General features: G+C 48.3%; 2 protein-coding genes across 2 annotated transcripts in view; one reads left to right on the top strand and one right to left on the bottom strand.

Moving 5' to 3' along the window:
• Positions 1-2,871: 2,871 nt before the first annotated feature.
• LOC131881367 (uncharacterized) lies at positions 2,872-9,039 on the top strand. The gene is made up of 5 exons (XM_059228210.1): positions 2,872-3,253; positions 4,093-5,223; positions 5,302-7,663; positions 7,835-8,145; positions 8,216-9,039. The coding sequence occupies exons 1-5, from the start codon at positions 3,091-3,093 to the stop codon at positions 8,476-8,478; spliced, it is 4,230 nt and encodes a 1,409-aa protein (XP_059084193.1). The 5' UTR covers positions 2,872-3,090; the 3' UTR covers positions 8,479-9,039.
• Positions 9,040-9,059: 20 nt separating this feature from the next.
• The window catches only part of LOC131881373 (ras-related protein Rab-38-like), a gene marked incomplete in the record, with an annotated part of 3,943 nt that continues 2,193 nt past the window's right edge, over positions 9,060-10,809 (bottom strand). Inside the window, 2 exon segments of the mRNA XM_059228218.1 lie at positions 9,060-9,308; positions 9,793-10,044. Coding sequence (XP_059084201.1) covers positions 9,091-9,308; positions 9,793-10,044 — 470 coding nt within the window.

Genomic DNA, 10,809 nt, shown 5'->3' with positions numbered 1-10,809 from the left:
GGGGCGACACGGGCACCGAAGCCGATCCGCCCACGCCACTCACGCCCCGAAAGAGCGAGCTCGAAGACAGACAACGGCGCCGACGGGGCGCTTTGACAAACGGCGAGGGCAGGGTATCGGGCGGGGGCGGCGGGTCCTCAAAGTGAGGCGGCGAGTTGGGTAACATCATCATGCCCTCTTTGAGCTGGAAGGGCGGCACCACCGCCGGCAGGGGGGCTGGACCCTCAGCCATAAGATCCTCCTTCATGACGGCTAGCCTAGCCCGGGCCTGGGACCGTGCGGGGAGAGCGGGCGAGGGGCTCGGACCCGACCACGGTCTAGACCATGCTACGCTTCAATCGGTGAACCACGAGAGCCGTGACAGACGAGCGGGCAATGAACACGCCTCCCGGACTAGTGCGGCCTGGGCCAGGCCAGACGTGCCAAGCTGAGAGTGAGTGGGTGGGTGGATGGGTTTCCTTTGTTATTCGATCCAGGGTGAGCGTTCGAGGCACCATCCACCAGCGCTCGCTGACAGTGGGAAGAACTGGAACTGCTTGAACTCGGGGTGCCAGCCGTGAGGCCACCACTGTCCGGCCGGTCTGCGAGGCTGGCCGTGGGCTGGCCTAGAGGTGAGCGCTAGCCGGAGCTTTCGATCAGCTGTGGGAACTTGGAGAACGAGATGGCCACAAACATGCCTCAAATCGGGCTCAGGCTTGAAGCTTCGGGTTTCAAATCATGTTTGGCACCAAATCGCCCAGACCAAATGAGTCTCACAAAATGTATGACATGTCATCGATGGTTTGCACAATGAATATGAAAGTCCCAACAAGTCCCGTGGTATGACCTCCTGATGGCAAACATGGCAGGTCATTTCTGCCATTTGGCGTCCAAAAAGCGCATATCAAGATAAATAGGCAAAAGACCCATGTGTAAAGTGGACTCACTGAGTGCCCAATGTCATGTATGGACCTGGGAAAAGGGTAGAAAAAATCAGCATAAATGTAAATAAAAAAGTAAAAGTTTGTTCAATATTAGGCTGAAAAAGGTAAAAACCTTGGTTTAAGATATTCATTCCATTTTCCTAGGTCTAGTCATGAATAAAACATGAATATAACAACGTCTTTTACAGCTCCGCTAATCATCAACTTGTGCCCAGCAATTTATTGAGACTGTGCAACTATGGTTTGCTGAAACATTCTCCAGAACTTTGGTTACGCTTGAAAAAAAGCATCACAATGTGTAACTAAGCATGTGTGTAGAATGAAATTTTCACAAACTTTAGAAATTTGTTCATCACTTCTAGATATTAGTGTGTTGGTGTCAGTTTTAATCACGAGCATTTGTTGAAGCTTTAGCTTAAAGCAGAATCAAAGATACCCATGTTGCTCCTAAATGGGAGAGTGATCCATGAGATTTGACAAGAAGAAAAGACTAAATCCAGTCTGCCAAGAACAAAATTCAGAGAGCAAACAAGTTGCCATGAGCTTCTCTCATTTCAGAAGCAACGTTGATTGGAAAAGGATGAGACAAAATGAAGCTTGCCAGTGAATGAGACTGAATTGAGGTGGAAGTCGTCAAGATTCAAAATCAAACAGAAACACACAAGATGAATTTCTTGTTGATGCTAAGGCAAGACCATATTTCTGAGCCCAAAGAGCAAGAAGATCATAAAAACAATGTTCAACCAATTTTTGGATTAAAACCTACCATAATACTTGATAACAAATTGAAAAACTTTTTTCACCTTTTTATAATCTGTTTGGGGAACTTAATTGGTTTGAATTTCCTAGTCCAGTGCGTGATTTTGGTCAAAAAAGTTTTTTCAGACTCCCTTCTAACAACTGAACGTTTTTGCAGATATCCCTTGGCTATCAAACATTTTACGCATTGAACTACAGCTCCTTAGAAGAACGGACTGCCAATAAAAACTAGTCGCGACTATACAATAGTACAAAAGATATCTGATACTGTACGTCTTCAAAAGCATGCATGAGCTTTGTCCCAACCCAGGATTTAGGTTCAATTGTAGAGACTGTTGAGGCTTAAGGTGCATTTTGAGAGTATCTTCAAGCTCTCGAGCATCCAGTCTAGTTTGAACAATGAAGCCCACTTCTCTTCTGTCTTGGGCACCTCCATTGCTTAATTTTCTTCTTGCTAATATTTGTAGGGAATACGTAGACCTGGTTGATCCGGTGGCATCTTTCAAGTCAGACTTGGACAAATTTTTAGATAGCATTCCAGATCAACCCTACATTCAAGGACTAGCTCGGTCTGCCAACTCAAATTCGTCGGTAGACCAAATATCATATACAGGGTTGCAAGGTAATAAGAAGACGAAGTATAACCTTTCATTTCAATAGTACTGGGGATTGCATTCCTTGCAGCGGTTAGAAAAGCTCGTGAAAAATCAAACCCCCCCAAAAATAGAAAAAATGTGTTTTGTTCGAGTTAAAACGAGTGCCCAACCACCAGCTGACGCCATCCCCCTCTCAAACCCAATCCGACCACCCGTCCTATCCCTAACAAATGCCGGTGCGAGTGGGCCTGGTCATGGCCTACCCAAGAATCAGGCCTCGCCAGCTGATGTTATAGGGTGGCCCATTTAAACGATCCACTACCCAAACTAATTCCCCATTTATGGCCAAACCTCCCCCGTTTCAAAGCGCCCACCCTTCCCGGCCATGGAAATATAACCTGTTTATTGTGGGTGGTCCTGTTCAAGGGGTTTTATGGGCCTCATTCGTGCCCTTGACCATTCATACCCTCATCGGCGTCCCAGCCCCGGTCGCCCTGCTAGAGGGACCCCCATGGAGTTCTTGCCTTAGGAGTGAGTTTTGGACTGATGCTCCATACAGTTCGGCTGTCGCTCCTCCAGTTCACCTAGTTAACCCCAATCAGCTGAGCGTAACCATCCGTGGGACCTGACTTATCCGACCAGCCGCCCGCTTCCCGTACCCCACCCCTCAGGTCTAGACGCCCACCCACCCCACCTCCGAAACCGAGACCGTTGGACGCGCCAGTGGATTATGCCAGGCTACCTACTCTGGCCAGAGCCCAGCTTGCCGCCCCCGGTCGGGGTTTGACCCCGCTCCCACTGGTCCCATTGGCATGAGCTCGACCGAGTCGGAAGCGGGCTCGGCTCGGCCGGCCCTGGCGGTGGATTCGATGCTGGGCGCCTGGCCCAACCCGGGCCATTCCGACGGCCATTCCGACGGCCCCCCGGACCCGCCCACGGCGGATTTGCGCCGATCCACTGGCCCGGCCGAACAAAGTAAGGTTGGCCCATCTGGCTGAATAGGGTGGAACTGGCGGCCCGAACTTTTTTGAGACTAGGCGGATATGCCACGGGCCAGACGGACCTGGAATGGGGCCCTGGGTTCCCTTGGGACTGGCCAGGCCTGAGATGAAAACCATTCGGGCCATTGAGCCCAAGATGGACCCTGGTTATGGGTGTGACCCGCGTCCAGAGCACTATGACCCCCAATCGAAATCAGCTCAGGCCTCGATCGAATGGGGCTATTGAGCCTTTCCACCCCTGGGCCATGATCTACCCCATTCGTTGACCCCTTGAGTGTCAGGCCTGAGCCCTGGGCCCCAGGGACTGACTTTCTTAGCACTGAAAAATTAAGCTCATTTTCGGTCAACGTTATTCGCCAGCGATTAGTGGGCGGTGCTACATTTTTAAACTGAACCTAACCCAATGTGACCTAACACGATATTAATAACCCATAGAGTCTCTATCTCAACCTTCTAACATTGGGCCGCCAATTTAAAAATGAGCACCGCCCACTGATGGGTGGCGAATAACGTTTATCCTCATTTTCCCGGATTTTCATCTCGATAGATCATTTTTACTGCTTAGCCCTCAGCCTGGTTTAAACTCGTCAACCGTGTAATTTTTTTTTTTAATCCAAAAACGGTGAAAGAGCCCGCCTGTCCATTCATGCCACCGGACTGTCTGATCAATGTCTATAAAGAATAAGAAAATGGCCCACCGCCATCGAAAGTATGGATTCGAGTTTATCCATGAACAGTGTTTACCCATCTGTGTGTGCTTAATAAGATCCTATCCCAAGCCCCTTTCATCCGAGTTCCATTTTGCCGCCCTAGATCTGACCATCTCCTCGAATACCGTCACCACGCCTAGTCTGTCGCCGGACCCTGAGCTGGATTCCACCACCGCCCCGCTCGACCCGCCCCCCGAGGTGCCGTCAATGGGTGGTCGACCCACGCCCGGGGATTTCTTTCTGAGTTCCGCGCCCCTACTCGATGCCCACCCGGACGACCCCTATGAGGGCCCGTCTTCCGTGGAAGCGCAAGCCGATTCCAACGACCTGGATCTGTCCAATCCCAGTCTGGACCTGGACTTGGATGCCATGATCCCGGAGCCGTCATTCCCGCTCAACGAGCATCCATCCGGTGGCGTGGTGGGCGAGGGCTTGGCCGTGGACCCGGATTTCGTGCCCTATTTCCCGTCTTTCCTACCTCAGAGTCACACCCACGATGAACTAAAAGACTCGTTGTGGGATAATAATGAAGACGTGCCCTCGGACTCATCCCGTCCCGGCTTAGTGGGACTGCGGAATGTGGGCAACACATGCTTCTTGAATTCGGGCTTGCAGTGTCTGCTGGCCTCGGCCCCGGTGGTGGAATATTTCGCCGAATTCTTCACCCCTCAGAACAATGTCAGAGAGAAGGAAGACTGTCCGAAAAGTTTGAGCACGGACTTTTCGGATCTGCTCAAGCAAGTGTGGCAAGGGGAATTCCAGATGATCAAGCCCCAGGTGTTCAAGGACGCCTTGGCCGAGATCCATCCGCAATTCAAAGGCACTCAACAGCACGACTGTCAAGAATTCTTGGCCCTTTTGCTCGACACGCTCCACGAGGAGCTCCGGGCCTCACGTGCGGCCTGTCAGGTCTTGAATCATGCCTCGGAATGTGGCACCTCCATGGAACTGCACACGTCTCACAGTCAGGACAAGCCCGAAAACACGGAATGGAGTAGCGGGTCCGTCGATCGCCCTCATCATCATCATCACCATCATCATCATAATCATCACCACCACCACCATCCGAGTCATCATCATCATCATTATCATCGACATCGAGACATCGGACACGGGGGTACCAAGGCCAAACGATCCACGTGTACGCCGGTGGTTCTCGAGTCCGAGTTGGACGGTAATGAATCCCGAGAGTCCGGATCGCCCAAGAGTTTTGACTCGCATTCCTCATCCATTGGTAAGTGTCATTTTGATAGTGACTAAATTCGTTGGGCCACTGACTAGCAAATCTTCTTATGTGGTTTTTTTTTTATAGACGATAAAGTGGGTGCCAGTATCCGGCAGATGCCCATTCCTCATTCGCTCAAGGTGAACAAGGCCCCTGGGACCCTAGGTTTAATCACTTCCTCGTCATCCTCATCGTTCTCATCATCCTCGTCGACCTCTTCGTCCACAACGAGCCAAACCATTCCCGAAGAGCCAATGGCCGTGGAAATTGCTCAAGGAGATCACCCGGCCGAAGAGGATCTGGATGATGGGGATGAAGACCAAAGTTTAGAAATCGACGACAACATGGACGGCTTTCAGCAACCCACTTCCAATCTGGTTGCTCCGGACAGTCTGAAGAGGCCCAGTGTCACGTTTTCAGCCATGGCAAGTATGGCTGGCACCACCAAAACCATGATAATGACCACGACCACGACCAATAACCAGTTGCCCACTGGGATTTCCATTGACGACTACATGAAGAAGGACAACAAGACCTTGAATGTGAACGTCTTGGCCGAGACCAACGAAGACATGAACAATGAGATCAATTTCGATTCGGAGAAGTTTTCTCGTCACCACGAGAAGCTCCGTCCCAAAGAGACCATTGAAAACTTGAATCTGTCCGAAACGCACTCGTTCGATAAAAAGATTCATGGCAAGCGGTTCAAGGCCACAAATCTAACCAATCAGTCTGTGGTTTTGGATTCTTCCTCCTCGGTCACTACTCCCAATCTCGTCCAGGAAGGGACCATCAAGCGGATGCGTTTGGATTCGAATGAAAAGGAGAAGAACGTTCAATTAGAACGCCAGCGGCAGCAACAGCACCATGATCATCATCACTACCTTCACAATCCGGCTCGGTCTTGCTCGGACGGGGATGAATTGGAAGATATTGACGATGATGACGACGATGATGATGACCGTGATATGGGGGACGATATGGGTGGAGCCTCGGCTTTGCCATTGAGCCATCATCCAACCCTGGACCCGAGCCGATTAAAAGAGGCCATTGAAGCCGATCGCTTCTGGGAAAAGCACCTGGCCGTAAACGACACCGTGGTGGCCCGCACTTTCCAAGGGCAATTCAAAAACACCGTCATCTGCTCGTCGTGTTCGTATGTGTCGGTGAATTTTGAGCCTTTCATGTACCTGCCCGTGCCCTTGCCCGATGCCCACATACGACAGGTTCAGGTTCATTTCAAGGGCGGGCTTCGATATCCCGGGGATAGATCCCTTTTGTTGGACATGACTCAGGCGGATGATGTGGGTCACTTGAAGTCGAAAGTAGCCAAATATCTGATAGACAGCGACGACAAGGATTCGAAATCGTGTGATATGTTGAACGCGCTGAGCCAAAAGTTGAACGTGGTCGAGGTCCTGGGCCATCATATCTCGAGAAACCTCGAGGATTGGTGTGCCTTAAGGCATCTCAAAGAGGACCGAGACATCTACGTGATTGAGCCGCTGAATCACGAGGACTTTCCGAAAACCCACTCGAACGAGCAGAATGACCATGAACAGATGGACGACCAAGATGATGCCATCACCTCCACGAGCAGCATGGACACCACCTCGGATGCCGACAAGGCCACCCAGGATGAGCAGCCAGTGGTCACTTCCACCGAATATCAGAGTTGTGTCATCTGCATGGACGATTTACCGCCCGACCAGGTTCGTCAACATAACGTTTGCAACTTTGTTCTTTGCAACCCGTGTATTGAGCGAAGTGTCGAGCACCATGATGGCGAATCCGATGTACCCAAAGGCCACATCAAGTGTCCTGGATGTCGAGAGAACGTTGATCCCGAGCAGGAGTTCGTGTCTCCCAATCAATTGGGCAAAAGCAAGCCCAAATTGCGTATGTTCACCTTACCCGTTGTGATGAGGCAAGTGGACAATGAAGGTGGGGTCCGGTTGTTTGGACAGCCTTCCCAATTGCACACCTCCAACCAAGTGAAGGCACGTGACCTCCATCAATGGATGGCTCCCATTGTCAAGCCGATACCCGAGGGTCAGGCCGGCGAATTCGATTTAGTGATTGTGGATGTGACAGGCAAAAGTTGCGGGCGCTGCATCTTCTCCACCCATTGTCGGGGTTGTATTCGGATTCGTCGAGATTCCGACGAGGAGGTGATATTGCAATCCAATGACACCATTGCGGTGTCCTATCGAGACGTGAGCGTCGAGATCTTGGCGACTCTGTACCAAGTTGTTCAAGATAAGTCACTACAAAGAGAGAGGATGCAATCCAATCTGAGCTTGGAACAGTGCCTCAAGGCGTTTTCCGAGAGTGAGACGTTGGACGAGAACAATCCCTGGTTTTGCCCCATATGTCAGAAGAACCAATGCGCTACCAAAACGCTCTCAGTTTGGCGCCTCCCTGACTTCCTTATCATCTATCTAAAGCGGTAAGGAAAAAAAAACTTGAACGAGGGGGGAAAAAAATGTTTCATTCGTAAGGGTTTTCCTTACGAGGTTGCAGAGCATTTCAAATCCTACATTCCGCCTGCTTTTGTGCTGATGATCTCGCAACCAAGTCAAGTATTATATATAGAGACTCTTTTTTTTTTTTGCTGTAGATTTGTGTTCATGAATCATACGCAAGGCGCAGTGAAACTCGAAAAGGCCGTCCAATTCAATGTGAACGACCTGGACCTCACTCCGCACTTGTCAGGTCCACTTCAGTCAGACTCTCCACCTCACTACGACCTCTACGCTTGTGTCAATCACTTTGGGTCTGTGGGGGGAGGCCATTATACTGCCTTTTGTAAGCACTTGAAGAACAGGGAGTGGAACTACTTTGATGATTTCAACGTGACCGAGAATAAACAACCTGGCGACAATCCATTGGATGAATCCTCGGCCTACATACTTTTTTACGAGCGGCGAGGTAAAAAAAAACTACCTCTGTATTATTGAGAGTAGGGCCGTCACCCCATTTCTTTGGGTTCATATTTCAGGAGCCTCTGACAACTACCACATTCCTTGCCCTGTGACGAAAGATCCCTCGTTAACGACCTCGCCGGATAGGAACGGTGGCGCTAATCTTGATATTGAGGAGGATACTACTAAGGATGAGCATGGGGGTATGGTGGGGATGAAGAGTGAGTCCAACAACCAGGCAAACCAAGGTGCCATTACTAATGACCTCATAGACCTCCAGTCGAATCCCGGTGGTTGGTCAACGTCCTCGGAGCAAATCGTTCCCCAACCTGCACTGTAACATTCGAAAGTGTTTGCTTGCTCCATGTAGTATTATCAAAATCACACGGCACGAGGAAGATTTGTGTACCACCCGGGGCACCAACCAGTCCTATCCAATTTTCGAGTCCCATTCATCCAGTCAATGTTTACATATTTAGAGATAGAATTCATAGAACCACTTTCTGCAACGCCCCACCCCCCTCCCTTCCCAAGTCATCTTTAATACTGGCAACTTTTTCTACACCAATAGACATTGTTTGTGAATTGATCAGACCCTCCTTTCTAACATTGGAACAAGAATGCATCTAGAGATATTGGACATCACTTTTCCATAGTTGTTGGGGCCCAAAGAGTGACCTGCTCCAGGTTTCGAAACTCGTCATTTGTTCGGTGACCGGCCCATCTCATTTCTAAATTGGTGGAGAGGGCCCTTGTCTCGGCATTCTGAGGTCTCTGATCAAAGATATGTTCTTTTGAATACTGTGCTACTTCTACTTTTCCTATAATCCAATGTAGATCAAGGACAGATGAAATTTAATGCCAATCACACTCAATAAATGTGACCTTTCTTTTGAGCTAACCGGGTGAAAAATCCATATCTCTGGAATATAATAGTGTGTATTTTTCTAAACTATAACAGAGAGCAAGCACAGCCTTTGACGTTAGTCGATTGATCCCGATCAGACGAGGACGACGGGACCGTTGGATTACCATCCACCATGTCTTCTTCTAATCGAATAGTTTTCTGAGGTTGAAATACATCCTGTTCATCAGGATCGGCAAGAGGACGGTTCCACGTGTCCATAGCCATAATGTACTTGACCAGAATCCTCAGCGCATCCTCGATACCTAGAATCGTATTGTTTGTAAGACATAGAGGTTAAAAGTATACAAAATACATTATTATAGAAAAACGGAACATGCTTTCCATCAGTACACATGATGACCAAATGAACAACTTCAACTGGTTTGCGGTCAAATTTTCGCCACAGTTTATGCCACGCAATAATTATTGACAGACGTTCATATTAAAAAACAACTGTTGTCTTATCTAGTCAATGGGGACTTTGTTTTGACGGCCCTTTTTTTGTTTAGGTTTTCACGGGTTTTGCTAACCGTTAGCAAAGGTTATCGGTTCCTATTATAAGGATTGTCGCCTCCGGCATTTTTAAACCAAAAGATTATGATTTGTCTTGTTTCACTTCAATTCAATTTTATACAATATTTGGTCTGCTAACGAATTTTAGTTTTTTTCCATCATTTTGGAGGACGACCCCAAAATCCTTCTGGAACAATTGAAACTTTAAAAAATGTGACGAAACCGTTTGCTCACCGTCTCCCGTTTTGGCGCTGGTTTTGTACCATTTGGGTACGAATCCCTTCTCGGTGGCGAATTCGGAAATGGTCAGATCACAAGGCAAACACTTGTCACGGGCCACATCTCGCTTGTTCCCGATCAAAATAGTGGGGATTCTCCGCCCATCGGGCAACAGGCATTTCTTGTCGATGTCGCCTTTCCATTTGGCCACAGCCTCGAAAGACTGGGCATTGGATAGGTCGAACACAACCAGAGCCCCCATGGCACCTATTTCGACGAACGTATACATATGCTTGAAAAGCGAATGATTTGGCAGTAATAACGAAGTTGCAAGTATCGACATTTCAAGTAATTCGTTCCTTTCCTCTATCAAGGAACTGTATTCCCAGTGCATCTCTAAATAGTGTTAGTGACCCCATAAAACAAAATACTCGTTACTTGTTCTTTCTTTTTTTTAACCCCCAACATCTGGGGTAGTGGTTAGCGTCTTAAAGTTCCTTTTTGTAGAAGGGTCGGAAGGAGATTCGAACCAGGGGTCTCTCTCTCTCTCTTATGGCAAGGAACTGCTCTAGCTATGAGGTTGCCAAGGAGTTTGTGGGCAGAATATTTTCCTTTATCTTGAGTACGTTACAACAAATTTCTCACTTTTTGCATTTCCATGCATTAATAGCATGGAAGTTTTATAATTTTCAGTTTCAAAAATTCTAATCTCATTTTTTATCATTACTTTTTGTGCTATAGCTGCATACCTTCTACGATCAGTAGTAAATTCTGTCATAGGTTTGGTGGTTTTCAAATGTACAGTATGCTTTAAGTATTCTTTGCAGACGTTCTTACTGTTCTTGTTGGCAAACTTCAAAGAAAGTTTTTGAAAGTGTAACATCGCATGCCTCGCACCCTGTAAATTTGATTTCTGTCACAATAAGGTCAAACGATTCTTTGTCAGGAATAAACATTAGAAATAAGTGCATTGGCTTCGTGAGATACTACGTCCATTGACAGTAATCCGTCTCGGCTATTATGTTGACGCAC

Source organism: Tigriopus californicus, chromosome 5, assembly GCF_007210705.1.
Source record: "Tigriopus californicus strain San Diego chromosome 5, Tcal_SD_v2.1, whole genome shotgun sequence".
Taxonomy (NCBI): Eukaryota; Metazoa; Arthropoda; class Copepoda; order Harpacticoida; family Harpacticidae; genus Tigriopus; species Tigriopus californicus.
The sequence above is the reverse complement of the archived record's forward strand: the minus strand, read 5'-3'. Positions and strand labels throughout refer to the sequence as shown.